The sequence below is a fragment of the Capsicum annuum genome, chromosome 2 (assembly GCF_002878395.1).
Source record: "Capsicum annuum cultivar UCD-10X-F1 chromosome 2, UCD10Xv1.1, whole genome shotgun sequence".
Taxonomy (NCBI): domain Eukaryota; kingdom Viridiplantae; phylum Streptophyta; class Magnoliopsida; order Solanales; family Solanaceae; genus Capsicum; species Capsicum annuum.
The window spans coordinates 49,693,880-49,710,153 of NC_061112.1; the positions used below are offsets into that span (position 1 = coordinate 49,693,880).

The window sequence follows — 16,274 nt, forward strand, 5'->3', positions numbered from 1 at the left end:
ACTAAGGTCACCACAAGGAGACCTATTAAATGGGAGAATATTGATTTTCCCACTACTTGGACCTTAAATTTGATTAAACCTCAAAATCAAGTCACTGATTATTTAACTAACACTGAATTATCACATGTGACTCAAAATCCGGATGGTAGTATTTGTATTCAATTTGATGAGTGATCTACTGTTTATAACAAATATTCATTCTCCATGCCAAAATTATTGCCTGCTATGCATCATATTTCTCTTGTAGAACCATCATATGGTCCAACTAGAAGTCGTGCAGCTTTCTTGTACATAATTAATTTAGCTTCTACATGATTTGTAGAGAAACTAAAAGTCAATCCTCAAACAAACATTGTCCAAGATAGCGATAATATCTCAGATAGAGATATTCCTACTACTTTTGAAATGAACTTTGATCCAAATAATATTTAATGATTTTGCACCAAATTAATTTTAGTCCTGGATCCCAGGCAAATAATTATATTAAAAAGGAATTTTTTGATAAAAAAATGGAATCAGTTTAGAACTTGATTTTTTGAGACTTATAGTCCTGATGAGATGAATAATATTTCTCAAGAATTATATGAAACATGTGCATTGCATAATCAAATTATGTATTTTGTGCCATGGTTTATAACCACATATTTGCTATTGTATGTTAAGGTGCTTCAAAAATCATATCAGGATAATAGTGGTAATATTGTTAAAATTGTCTACCCTCCCCAAGATCCTTTTATATTGCCAAATAATACTGATTTACATTTTTTGCATTTTAAAAATTCATTGATAATGAAGTTTCTAAGGTAAATTTTGCAGAAATTAATAATTTGATTTCTCAAAAGAATTATTTAAGCTTATATGTGAAAGTATTAGGAGAACATATTTCTTCTCATGATAAAAAACTCGATGAGTTAATTGATCTAATTAAAAAACTGAGTATTAGTCCAAATTCTACTGATATTGCTTCTTCTTCCAGGTGTAAGGCTGAAGATTTGACGACTAAAACTAGTATTCAAAGGCCCCCTGATATTGAGGGATTCTAACTTAAATCACCTTTGCATGATTTGGAACAACTTCTTTAGAAAAAGCTTTCTGGTTTAAATATTAGACTATTGATTTATCTAATGCCTTTGCTGATAGCCTAGAATCCACTACTGATTTGAAAAATCAAACAAAATTAGAGCTTAATAATCTCAAAGGAATGATTAGAAAATAGCCGGGTAAAAATTCTAGATATGCCGATTCACCCCGCATGCAAATTTATTACTATCTGTGACCCACTCCTCAAGATGTTCTGATAGAGGAAAGGGATTGAAATTAGAATAATACGTCTTATAGTGGAGATGATATTTATGAATGAAATCTTGATGGCTTAACTGAGAAGCAATTAACAAACCTTGTACACTGCATTATGATGTATTCAATGGTGTGCAAAGCCACTGGTGATAGAGAAAATAGAACTGATTAAGTTATATGTAAAATGATAGTTGTTCGTTTTATTGGCCCACTTCGTGGTTGGTGGGACAATTTTTTGACTCATGAACAAAGAGAGGCAATTTTTAATGCTGTATCTCCTACTCCAGGGGTTGATAACCTAGGAAGAGCCCTTCCTACAAATAGGGAAGATGCTATTTATACACTCGTTCTTACCATTTTAGAACAATTTAATGGTAGATTCACCAATCAATACAAAAATATTCGTACTCTCTTGAATGGTCTTATATGCAAGACCCTAGGAGAATTTAGGTGGTATAAGGAAACCTTTTCAAGTTGGGATATGGAATTACCTGAAAATAGATATGCACATTGGAAGACCAAGTTCATAGATGAACTTCCTAAGAGTTAGAAAAGCTCTTAGAGGTTCCTCTGGTGAAATTTCTTGGGAAAAGTATACCTATGGTCATTTGATAGTAGCTTGTACACAAAAAGGGTTAAACCGGTGTAATGAGTTAAAATTTACTAGACAAATTAAGCTTGATAAGCTTAGAGAAAAATCTCAGATAGAAGATTTTTGTACCCAGTTTGGTATTCTTGAACCAACTTCCACTTCTAGGAAGAAAGGACATAGATATTCCAAAGGTGAGAAGCCTTATCGAAAAAAAAGATCTCAATATAGGTCCAAAGAAGATCGTGAAACTAGAAAAGCCTATAGAAAATCTACTAGATTTGCCAAAAATAGGTCTAAGCGAGATCTTGCTAAAATTAAGTGTTACAAATGTGGTAACTTTGGGCATATTACTCCAAATTGTAAGCTTCAAAAGATTAAATATTTAGGTTTTGCTAATGATATGCATGATCAAATTTATGATTTATTATACACCTCAGGTTCAGAATCTGATTATAATGCTGAATATGAATCAAAAAATGATATTAAATTACCTGATATATCTGATAGTGATAATGCTAATACTTGTTCTGATTGTCAAGGTGATACCTGATATATCTGATAGTGAAATTAAAGTATGCATTCTATATTTTTTTGTTTTTAGTAAAGAATCTGTTATACCCTCCAATTATATTTGGAACTCCTTTTATAAATGCTATTTATTCTTATACTCATCTTGATGCAAAAGGATTTAATGCTACTTACAAGAATAAAGAGATATCTTGTTCTTTTACCATAGATCCCGTAACTAGAGATATTAATGCTTTGATTTATATGAAGCAACAACATCTTAATCTTTTACAGCTTGAATCACTTAGCATGAATATTTATGATATAATGAAATCTGCTAAGATACAGCAAAAAATTAAATTGATTTCCGAACAAATGGCTGTTGATATTTGTGCTAATCACCCCAGTGCCTTTTGAAATCTCAAAAAGCATATTATTACTCTTCCATATGAAGATACTTTCTCTGAGGATAATATCCCAACAGAATCTCGACCTTGTTAGATGAATGCTGAATTAGTTGAATTCTACATAAAAGACATTAATAATCTATAACGGAAAGGTTTGATAAAGCCTTGAACATCCCCATGGTCTTGTACCACTTTTTATATTAATAATGCAGTGGAAAAGGAACGAGGTGTTCCAAGGTATTACAAACCTTTAAAATGGATTAGGTATCCTATTTCAAATAAAAATAATTTATTATCTCAGTTATACGATGCCAATATATTTTCTAAATTAGATTTAAAATCTAGATATTGGAAGATTTAAATATTTAAAGAGCATACTTACAAAACTTCTTTTAATGTTCCTTTTGGGCAATATTAATGGAATGTCATGCCATTTGGTTTGAAAAATACCCCATCAGAATTTTTGAAAATAATGAATGATATATTTAATCCTTACATAGATTTCATCATAGTTTATGTTGATGACATTCTTGTATTTTCTAAAACATTTGAATTGCATATCAAACATCTTGATATTTTTAAGAAGATTGTGATACAAAATGGTTTGGTGATATCTAAACCAAAAATGAGTCTATGTCAAACAGAGATTAGATTCTTAGGACATAATATCTGTTAGGGAACAATAACTCCCATTCAGAGATCTCTTGATTTTTTTTCTAAATTTGCTGATGTTATCACTGATAGAACTCAATTACAAAGATTTTTGGGTTGTTTGAATTATATTTTCCCTTTTTGTGAGAATTTATCTCGTGTTTTAGCCCCATTATACGATAGGCTAAAAAGGATTATAAAGGTTGTTGGACTGATAGTCATACTGATCTGGTTAAATGTGTTAAACAGAGTGTTAAATCTTTACCCTGTGTAACTTTAGCCAATTCGGCTTGGTAAAAAATTTTCGAGACAAAAGCTTCTAATATTGGTTATGGTGGAACACTAAAACAAGTTAATCCCCATAATAAAACTGAATACTTGATAAGGTTTCATTCAGGTAAATAGACTGATAGTCAGAAAAAATATGCTACGGTAGCTCATGAAATGCTATCCATTGTTAAATGCATCCTAAAATTTCAGTATGATCTTTATAATCACAAGTTTTTGTTAAAAACTGATGCTCAATCCGTAAAGTATATGTTTGATAAAGATTTTAAACATGATGCTTCAAAATTAATTTTTGCAAGGTGGAAAACTCAATTAGCCCCTTTTGATTTTGAAATTCAGTATAAAAAAATTGATAATTTTCACCCCGATTTCTTATCTAGGGAATATCTTAGTTAAAATGAATTTTTATTTATTATTTCTTATTGAAAATACTTTGACTACTATTTGAAAAGTAATTTTGTTATACAGAGACATTCAAAATCTTATTATTGATAAAATCATCCATGATATGGTTGAAGAAGAATTTTCAGTCTTTAATTATAAAGAAATTAGAGATATTGACTAGTATGATTTGAAAATATTTGATTAATTATCCTCTTTGTAGTATGACTACTGACCCTCTATGGCAAATATCTAGAGAAAAAGGATAGGGTAGATCAGGAGGAAGATCAACCTCCGGTGGAAGGGGAAGATCATCCCCAACAATCAGATCATATTCAGGATCATCATACGGATCCTTGACTAATTCCCCAGTTATACAAATAGTAAATAGGAGTTTAATAAACACCAAGGAATCGCAGAAAGGCAAATCCTCGACTAATTCTTCAGTTATACAAATGGAAAATAGGAGTTTAATAAACACCAAGGTATCGTAGAAAGGCAAATCCTCATCAAAGTCAATCCATCTGGATGGTATTCAGAACATAGTTCATTATACGACCAATTACAAGCCTATTTGGCAGCACAAAAGAGTGATACGTTTGCTTCAATTACGAAGGAAAAGGACAATGATGACATCAAGTCCTATGAACAAATTGAAAACAAAGAAATAATATTTCTTGTCGAAAACTCTGAGATTCAGAGGCAAAATAAACTATGGGAGATACTCCACAAATATTTGATAAATAATTATATTTTTCGTGAAATTCATACAAAACCCGCACTTATTATGAAACAATTCTTATTACCATTGGAAGTTCAGAATTTAAACATTTTTCTAGGTACAACAGTGAAGAAAACGTTTATAACTTCTCAAAAATTTTTATTAAACGGATCATATCCATAGAATAAAGCTTGTCAAATATTCTCATGTATGGAATAAAACTTGTCATTAATTACTATTCCGAACTTGCATCCGGCTATTTAAGGTATTTATTTCTTTTGTTATAAGTTTTTTATTACTCTCTCTCCATATCTGGCCGTGACTATGTCCGGCTAAATTATCTTCATCTATATGCTGGAGATCCAACTTCTAGTATATAATAATCATGAAAGATTCAGACTCTACCAATATATAAGGAAATTTTTCTATAGTTTCTTGGCTGGGTTCCAAGATGGTGGTACAATCAAAGTTAGTACTACTTTGTTGGCTTTGTCTTAGTTACTACGTCTAGCAAGCTATGACTTTTAAGCCCATTAAAAGATAAGAAAAAAGGGTGTCCCTCTTCACGGTTAGAACGGCTAGACACATGGGCTCAACTCAAGTATGTATTAAATTCTAACAGGCCCTTTGCTTGAGTAAAAAGATTCAATCTTCCATACAGTCAATAAGCTATACAAAATTCTTATATATTTCGATTGGTTTTTCTGATATTAATTTACAGTTCTAGATGGCTGCGCGGATTACTGCCAGCCCTTTGATCCTAAAAACTTGGTATCAAAGCCTAGAACCTTTCATGGTAATTATATACTAGAAGTTAGATCTCAAAAATATTCTCAAGTGTGGAATACAGCTTATCGTTAATTACTATTTCGGCCTTGCATCCGACCATTTAAGGTATTTATTTCTTTTGTTGTAAGTTCTTTATTACTCTCTCTCCCTCTCTGGCCGTGCCTATGTTTGGCTAAATTATCTTCATATCTATGTTGAATAATTCAGATCTATTACATAATTACCATGAAAGGTCCCAGGCTCTGATACCAGATTTATAGGATCGAAGGGCTGATGGTAATCCGCGTGGCCATCCATACCTATAAATTAATATCGGAAAACTAACCAAAATATATAAGAATTTTGTATAGCTTATTGGTTGTATGGAAGATTGAATCTTTTTACCCAAGCAAAGGGCCTTTCAGAATTTAATACATACTTGAGTTGAGCCTATGTGTCTAGCGGTTCTAACCGTGAAGATGGACACCCTTTTTCTCATCTTTTAACGGGATTAAAAGTCACGGCTTCCTAGACGTAATCACTAAGACAAAGCCAACAAAGTAGTACTAACTTCGACTGTACCACTATCTCAGAACCAAGCTAAGAATCTATAGAAAAATTCCTTTATATTTTGATAGAGTCTGGATATTTCATGATTATTATATACTAGAAGTTTGATCTCCAGCATACATATGTAGATAATTTAGCCAGATATAGTCACAGCCAAAGAGGGAGAGAGAGTAATAAAGAACTTACAACAAAAGAAACAAATATGTTAAATGGCTGGATGCAAGGTCGGAATAAACTAACCCAGATTAACAAGATCTAAGGGATGGTAGTAATCTGCGGCCATCCAGACCTATAAATTAATATCAGAAAAAATAACAAAAATATATAAGAATTTCGTATTGCTTATTGACTGTATGGAAGATTAAATATTTTTACCCAAGCAAAGGTCTTGTCAGAATTTAATACATAATTGAGTTTAGACCATGTGTCTAGCAGTTCTAACTGTGAAGAGAAATGCCCTTTTTCTCATTTTTTAACGGGCTTAAAAGTCACGGCTTTCTAGACGTAGTCACTAAGACAAAGCCAACAAAGTAGTATTAACTTCGACTATTCCACCATCTCGAAACCGAGCTAAGAAACTATAGAAAAATATCTTTATATTTTGATAGAGTCTGGATCTTTCATGGTTGTTATATACTAAAAGTTAAATCTCCAGCATAGATATGAAGATAATTTAGCCGGACATAGTCACAGCCAGAGAGGGAGAGAGAGTAATAAAGAACTTACAATAAAAGAAATAAATACCTTAAATGGCCGGATGTAAGGTCAGAATAGTAATTAATGACAAGCTTTATTCCACACTTAAGAATATTTTACAAGAGAGAAGAGAGAACACTTTGGGCTAGAGAGAGAAATGAAAAAGAGAAAATGAAAATTTCTTCCTTCTCTGACAAATGAAGGCATCTATATATACGAAGAAAAGGAATCTACAAATAGTATTTTGGGACCCACATTCGAGTCCTATGTATAGTGGATCTACTTTGTAGGAATAGTACCAAGGGTCCCACATTTGGGTCCCATATACTATGTGTATCACACTTTATCTTTTCCCTTTAATTTTCTAAGAAATTCTTCAGTTCTTGCTATGGCTTCATCGGATAGTGGTTTATCTGCGGAGACAGGCAGAGAATCCAGAACTTCTTCTTCGGCAATATCATCGCTGGTTATACTCTTCATAGAAGTATCTGACTTATCATGATTATCAACTGATTTCATCAGATTTCTTCAAACTTCTTCCAAATATTTCTCAATCCTATCTCCGTCATGGATAGAGATTTTTCTAGCAATATATGTTAGTGATTTATCCTCAACTATGCCTTTTCGAGGGCTATAGAATATTCCTAAATCGATCTTCTAATAGTATCCAGGAGTTCTTGTCCATACAATATTTTTGTTTTGGGATCTTTGTGCATTAGTTTGTCCCAAAAATTATTATAAAATACCCTATATAAGAAAGGATTTGTTCTTTAGTGAATCCTAGTTCTGGAGCCTATTTATGAATCCAGGGGATAGAAAATTCAATAAAGAAGTACAGTTGGTCAATTTTATCTAAATTACAGATATGATCTGCATGATATAATTCATTCAAATATGGGAATACTTTGTTCCATTCTTTGTATAACTTGAGGAATAGATCAGGCAATATCTGGATGGTCGACCATGATAAGAACACCAATATATAAACCAGTTAGGGATAGGTTCTGCAAAAATCTTTGTGCATACCTTTATAAATCAAGTATGCTTATGTCTTTCATTATTATAATAAAGATCTTTAGAAAAAGCTTCAATGTAGTTCCAATAAGTGAAATTGATTTTAGAACCTTTGAGGAATATCTACTTCTCACTCATTGAAGTTACTCCTCAATCTTCTATGGATATGATCCGTTTAATAATAATTTTTGAGAAGATATAAATGTTCCCTTTTCTGTTGTACCTGGAGAAATGTTCAAATTCTGCACTTCCTATGGTACTGAGAATTGTTTCAAAATAAGCGCGAGTTTTGTATGACTTTCCCGAAAAATATAAATTATTTATCAAATATTTGTGGAGTATCTTCCATGGTTTATTTTCCCTCTGAATCTCAGAGTTTTTGACAAGAAATATCATTTCTTTGTTTTCAATTTGTTCATAGGATTGATAACATCATTGTCCTTTTCCTTCATAATTGAAGCAAACATATCACTCTTTTATGCTGTCAAATAGGCTTGTAATTTCTCGTATAACGGTCTATCTTTTGGAATATCATCCAGATAGATTGACTGTGATGAGAATTTGCCTTTTTGTGATACCTTGGATTTTATTAAACTCCTATTTCCCAATTGTATAACTAGGGACTTTGTCGAGGATCCGTATGACGATCTTGTATATGATCTGATTGTTGGGGATGATCTTCCCCTCCCACCAGAGGCTTATCTTTCTCCTGATCTACCCTGTCCTTTTTCTCTGGCTATTTTCCATGGAGGATCAGTAGCCATACTGGAAAGAGGGAAATTAATCAGATATTTCCAAATCATACCAGTCAATATCTCTAATTTCTTCATAATTAAAGACTGAAAATTTTTCTTCAACCATATCAGGGATGATTTTATCAATAATAAGATTTTGAAAGTTCTGTATAACAGAATTACTTTTAAAATAGTAATCAAAGTATTTTCATTAAGAAATGATGAATTAAAATTCATTTTAATCGAGATATTCCCTAGATAAGAAATCAGGGAGAGAATTATCAATTCCTTTTTTATACTGAATCTCAAAATCAAAAGGGGCTAATTGAGCTTTCCACCTTGCAAAAATTAATTTTGAAGCATCATGTTTAAAATCTTTACCAAAAATATACTTTATAGATTTAGCTTCAGTTTTTCTCAAAAACTTGTGATTATAAAGATCATCCTAAAATTTTAGGACGCATTTAACAATGGATAGCATTTTATGAGCTACCGTAGCATATTTTTTCTGACTATCAGTCCATTTACCTGAATGAAACCTTATCAAGTATTCATTTTTATTATGGGGATTAACTTGTTTTAGTGTTCAACCATAACCAATATTAGAAGCATCTGTCTCAATAATTTTTTGCCAAGCATGATTGGCTAAAGTTACACAGGATAAAGATTTAACTCTCTGATTAACACGTTTAACTAGATCGGTATGACTATCAGTCCAAGAACCCTTATAATTCTTTTTTATCCTATTGTATAACGGGGCTAAAATGTGAGATAAATTCTCACAAAAAGGGAAAAAATAATTCAAACAGCCAAAAAACTTTGTAATTGAGTTCTATCAGTGATAACATCAGAAAATTTAGAAATAAATCAAGACATCTCTGAATGGGAGTAATTGTTCCCTGACAGATATTATATCCTAAGAATCTAATTTCTATTTGATATAGACTCATTTTTGGTTTAGATATGACCAAACCATTTTGTATCACAATCTTCTTAAAAATATCAAGATGTTTGATACGCAATTCAAATGTCTTAGAAAATACAAGAATGTCATCAATATAAACGATGATGAAATCCATGTAAGGATTAAATATATCATTTATTTTTTTCTGAAACTTTGATGGAGCATTTTTCAAACCAAATAGCATGACATTCCATTCATATTGCCGAAAAGGAACATTAAAATTAGTTCTATAAGTATGCTCTTTAAATATGTGAATCTGTCAATATCCAGATTTTAAATCAAATTTACAAAATATATTGGCATCGTATAATCAAGATAATAAATCTTTTTTATTTTAAATAGGACTTAATACATTTTAAATATTTGTTCAAAGGTTTGTAATTTATTACGACCTTGGGAACTCCTCGTTCCTTTTCTGCTACGTTATTAACATAAAAAGTGGTACAAGACCATGGGGATTTTGAAGGCTTTATCAAACCTTTCTGTAATAGATTATCAATCTTTTTTTTGTAGAATTCAGCTAACTCAACATTCATCTGACAAGGTCGAGATTTTGTTGGGATATTATCCTCAGAGAAAGTATCTTCATATGGAAGAGTAACAATATGCTTTTTGCGATTCCAAAAGGCACTGGGGTGATCAGCACAAATATCAACAACCATTTGTTCGAAAATCAATTTAATTTTTTTCTGTATCTTAGCATATTTTATTGTATCACAAATATTAATGCTAAGTAATTCAAGATGTAAAAACTTAATATGTTGTTGCTTCATATTAATTAAAGCATTAATATCTCTAGTTACGTGATCTGTAACAAAAGAATAAGACTTTATTCTTGTAAGTAGCAATAAATCCTTTTGCATCAAGATGAGTATAAGGATAAATAGCATTTATAAAAGGGGTTCCAAGTATAATTGAAGGGTATAACTGATTCTTTACTAAACTAAAAAATGTGGAATGCATACTTTACTTTGGAAATATATGAGTTTTAGGCAATTTATACTCTATATCAAGAGTATGTCCGAATGCAAATTTAACTATATGAGTAGTTTTTTTGAAAATATCTTGTGGAAATTAATCCCTATTATATGCAGCCAACATCTGCACCACTATCAATCATAGCAATATTAGATACAGAGAAATGATTATTAATCAAAATAGTACATTTAATATACCATTTATGGACAGTAACAATTTGCATCATGCCAAAAAATAATCATTTTTTAAATCAAAAGAATTTTTAATATCATTCGATTCACTTTCTTGGGAACCTTTAGAAATTTGTGTGGGAGAAATATCTTTCTCAATTTACAAATTTCTGTGATCACAAATTATTTGATTTTGTTTAGGAAATTTAATCTCTTTTTTCAAGTTTTCAACTTCAGTCTTTAAATCATCAAAAGAAGTATCTTTACCATGAGCATAACTCATAGCAAGACGTCTATTAACCTCCGATATAGAATATGGCATAAAATAATTTCTATCAGCAGTTTTAGGAGTAAAGGTACGACTATCAGTAGTTTTAGAAGTACTAGATTTTGAACTAGTAGACAAATTAATAATCTTTTCACGTAGTTTCTTATTCGAAATTTCTTTCAAAAGTTCTAACACATTATCAGAAGTAATGGTTTGAACATTTAAATCTTCAAACGGGGATTGAAAATTATAAAATGCATCATCACAAGTGCAGGTATCACCTTGACAATCAGAACAAGCATTAGCATTATCAGATATATTAGGTAATTCAATATCATTTTCTGATTCAGATTCAACATTATAATCAGATCCTGAACCTGAGGTGTATAATAAACCATATATTTGATCATGCACATCGTCAGCAAGACCTAAAGATTTAATATTTTAAAGCTAACAATTTGGAGCAATATGACCAAAGTTACCACAATAGTAACACTTAATTTTAGAAAGATCTTGCTTAAACCTATTTTTGGCAAATCTAGTAGATTTGCTATAGGTTTTTCTAGTTTCACGATCTTCTTTGGACCTATATCTAGATATATTTTTCCGATAAGGCTTCTCACCTTTGGAATATCTATGTCCTTTCTTCCTAGAAGTGGAAGCTGGTTCAGGAATACAAAATAGGGTACAAAAATTTTTTATCTGAGATTTTTCTCTAAGCTTATCAAACTTAATTTGTCTAGTTAATTTTAACTCATTACACAGGTTTAACCCTTTTTGTGTACAAGCTGCTATCAAATGACCATAGGTATACTTTTCCCTAGAAATTTCACCAGCAGAACCTTTAAGAGCTTTTCTAACTCTTTCAGCAAATAATAGAGGAAATCCATCTATGAACTTGGTATTCCAATGTGCATATCTATTTTTAGGTAATTCCATAACCCAACTTAAAAAGGTGTCCTTATAACACCTAAATTTTCCTAGGGCCTTGCATCTAAGACCATTTTAGAGAGTACAAATATTTTCATATTGATTGGTGAATCTACCATTAAAAAGTTCTAAAATAGTAAGAACAAGTGTATAAACAACATCTTCCCCATTTGCAGGAAGGGATCTTCCTAGGTTATCAACACCAGGAGTAGGGGCTGCAACATTAAAAATTGCCTCTCTTTATTCATGAGTAAAAATTTTTTTCCACCAGCCACGAAGTTGGCTAGTAAAACCAGCAACTATTATTTTACATATAACTTTATCAGTTCTATTTTCTCTATCACCAGTGGCTTTGCACACCGTTGAATACATCATAATGCGGTGTACAAGGATTATTAATTGCCTCTCAGTTAATCCATCAAGATTTCATTCATAAATATCATCTTCGCAATAATACGTATTAGTCTGATTCTAATCCCTTTCCTCTATTAGAACATCTTGAGGAGTGGGTCGTGGATAGTAATAAGTTTGCATGCGGGATGAATCAGAATATCTGGGATTTTTTACTTAGTTGTTTTCTAATCATTCCTTTGAGCTTATTTAGCTATGATTTTGTCTGATTTTTTAAATCAGGAGTGGATTCTAGGCTATCAGCAAAGGCATTAGACAAATCAATAGGTCTAATATTTAAACCATAAAGCTTTTTATCAAGAAGCTATTTTTAATCATGCAAAGTGATTTAAGTTGGAATCCCTCAATATTAAGGGTACTTTGAATACTATTTTTAGTCGTCAAATCTTCTACCTTACTTCTGAAAGAAGAAGTAATATCAGTAGAATTTGGACTATTACTCAGTTTTTTAATCAGATCAATTAACTCATCGAGTTTTTTTATCAAGATATGAAATATGTTCTCATAAGACTTCCACATATAAGCTCAAATAATTATTTTGATAAATCAAATTATTATTTTCTGCAACAATTACCTTAGTAACTTTATTATCAATGAATTTTTGAAATGCAAAAAATGTAATGCCAATATTATTTGGTCATATAAAAGGAGTTTGGCCAACTTCATTATCATTATCATTAAGTATCATTTGGATCAAAGTTTATTTCAGAAGCAGTAGGATTATCTCTATTAGAGATATTGTCAGTATCTTGGACAATGTTTGTTCAAGGATTGACTTTCACTTTCTCTACAAATCTTGTAGAAGCTGAATCAATTGTGTGCAAGAAAGCTGCATGACTTCTAGCTGGACCATATAATGGTTCTACAGGAAAAATATGATGCATAATAGGCAATAATTTGGGCATGGAGAATGAATGTCTGTTATAAATAGTAGATCTTTCACCGAATTGAATACAAATCCTACCATCCAGATTTTGAGTAATATGCGATAATTCACTGTTAGTTAAATCATCTGTAACTTAATTCAGAGATATAATCAAATTTAAGGTCCAAGTAGTGGTAAAATCAATCTCATCCCATTTAATAGGTCTCCTTGTGGTGACCTTAGACCTAGCAAAATTAGGCTGGTATCAGAGCCTAGGACCTTTCAAGGTAATTATGTAATATATCTGAAGTATTCAACATAGATATGAATTTTCCTAGTCATGGAAATGGGAGATGTGAGTACTAAGAGTACTCGACTTGAAGAGGTAGATATACCTCAAAATCTTGACTTGTTAAACAAGTGGACTATTCCAAAAGTTGATATTAAAACCATTTATGATTATAGTTGGTTTGATAAAGTTCTTTCTAAACAGATTATAAAGACGACTGAATAGTCTTTTGCATTAAATTCATCAGAATAGATGATTTTTTTTATTAAATAAATGCGATATTGATTTATATAAAAATCATTATAACTTTATACATATTGGAATGGTTCAAATTGCCTTTAAACCTTTGACTCTTAAAGGGTTACCAAAAACTTTCTTAGAAGCTCTCAGAGATGCTAGAAATCTGAATTTCAGATAGTCCGTAATGGGTATATGGCCTATGGTTCAGTTTATTTTAATACTTATCCAAATTTACAATTATCTTTGACTGATGAAAATATTCTTGATGCTTTGACATTAAATATAAAAATGCACGGTTATAATTATGCGCCTGGATTTGAACTTATTTTTCTGTCATACAGAATTTATTACATATTATTAACTACTTTAAATCCTCGATGTAGGTTATACGATACATCGGATCATATTATATTAGTTGAGACTAAATTTACTAGGTCTAAGGTCACCACAAGGAGACCTATTAACAGTTAAATCTTTAAATCAAGTCACTGATGATTTAACTAACAGTAAATTATCGCATGTGACTTAAAATCCAGATGGTAGGATTTGTATTCAATTTGAGGAAAGATCTACTGTTTATAACAGACATTCATTCTCCATGCTTAAATTATTGTCTGCTATGCAATATATTTCTCCTGTAGAACCATTATATGGTCGGTCCAGCTAGAAGTCATGCCACTTCCTTGCACACAATTGATTCAGCTTCTACAAGATTTGTAGATAAAGTGAAAGCCAATCCTCGTACAAACATTGTCCAAGATAGCGACAATATCTCTGATAGAGATATTCCTACTGCTTCTGAAATGAACTTTGATCCAAATGATATTTAATGATTCCGCCCCAAATTAATTTTAGTGTTGGATCCAGGCAAGAAATTTTGTTAAAAAGAAATTTTTTGATAAAAAATAGAACCAGTTTAGAACTTGGTTTTTTGAGACTTATAGTCCTGATGAGATTAATAACATTTCTAAAGAATTATATGAATCATGCGCATTGCATAATCAAATTATGTATTTTGTGCCATGGTTTATGACCACATACTTGCCATTGTATGTTAAGGTGCTTGAAAGATCATATCAGGATAATAGTGGTAACATTGTTAAAACTGTCTACCCTCCCCAAGCTCCTTTTATATTGCCAAATAATACTGGTATTATATCTTTTGCATTTCAAAAATTCATTGATAATGAAGTTGCTAAGGTAACTGTTGCAGAAATTAATAATTTGATTTCTCAAAATAATTATTTGAGATTATATATGGAAGTCTTAGGAAAACATATTTCTTCTATTGATAATAAACTCGATGAGTTGATTGATCTAATTAAAAAACTGAGTATTAGTCCAAAATCTACTGATATTGTTTCTTTTTTTGAAAGTAAGGCAGAAGATTTGATGACTAAAACTAGTATTCAAAGGCCCCCTGATATTGACCAATTCCAACTTAAATCACCTTTGCATGATTTAGAACAGCTTCTTGATAAAAAAGCTTTATGGTTTAAATATTAGACCTATTAATTTGTATAATTCCTTTACTGATAGCCTAGAATCCACTCCTGGTTTGAAAAATCAGAAAAAATCAGAGCTTAATAAGCTCAAAGGAATGATTAGAAAACATTCGGGTAAAAATCCCAAATATGCCGATTCACCCTGTATGCAAACTTATTACTATCCGCGACCCACTCCTCAAGATGTTCTGATACAGGAAAGGGATTGGAATTAGATAATATGTATTATTACGGAGATAATATTTATGAATGGAATCTTGATGGCTTAATTGAGAGACAATTAATAATCCTCTTACACTGCATTATGATGTATTCAACGGTGTGTAAAACCAGTGGTGATAGAGAAAATAGAACTGATAAAGTTATATATAAAATGATAGTTGCTGGTTTTACTGGCCGACTTCGTGGCTGGTGGGATAATTTTTTGACTCGTGAACAAAGAGAGACAATTTTTAATGCTGTAGCTCGTACTACAGAGGTTGATAACCTTGGAAGAGCCCTTTCTGTAAATAGGGAAGATGCTATTTATACACTCGTTCTTACCATTTTAGAACATTTAAATGGTAGATTTACTAATCAATACAAAAATATTCGTACTCTCTTGAATGGTCTTAGATTAAAGACCCTAGAATTTAGGTGGAATAAGGACACCTTTTTAAGTCGGGTTATGGAATTACCCAAAAATAGATATGCACATTGGAATACCAATTTCATAGATGAACTTCCTCCATTATTTGCTGAAAGAGTTAGAAAAGCTCTTAGAGGTTCCACTGGTGAAATTTCTTGGGAAAAGTATACCTATGATCATTTGATAGCAGCTTGTACACAAGAAGGGTTAAACTTGTGTAATGAGTTAAAATTAACTAGACAAATTAAGCTTGATAAGCTTAGATAAAAATCTCATATAGGAGATTTTTGTACCAAGTTTGGTATTCCTGAACCAGTTTCCACTTCTAGAAAGAAAGGACATAGATGTTCTAAAGGTGAGCATCCTTATCGGAAAATGAGATCTAGATATAGGTCCAAAGA

At 31.3% G+C, this 16,274-nt stretch overlaps 1 protein-coding gene across 1 annotated transcript; it reads right to left on the reverse strand.

Annotated features, from left to right (window-relative positions):
- Positions 1-8,589: 8,589 nt before the first annotated feature.
- On the reverse strand, positions 8,590-10,251 carry LOC124895866. Its single transcript, XM_047406276.1, has 2 exons — positions 9,980-10,251; positions 8,590-8,647 (listed from the first exon to the last, which is right to left on the reverse strand). Exons 1-2 carry the CDS (start codon positions 10,249-10,251, stop codon positions 8,590-8,592), a joined length of 330 nt encoding a protein of 109 aa, XP_047262232.1.
- Positions 10,252-16,274: the final 6,023 nt, after the last annotated feature.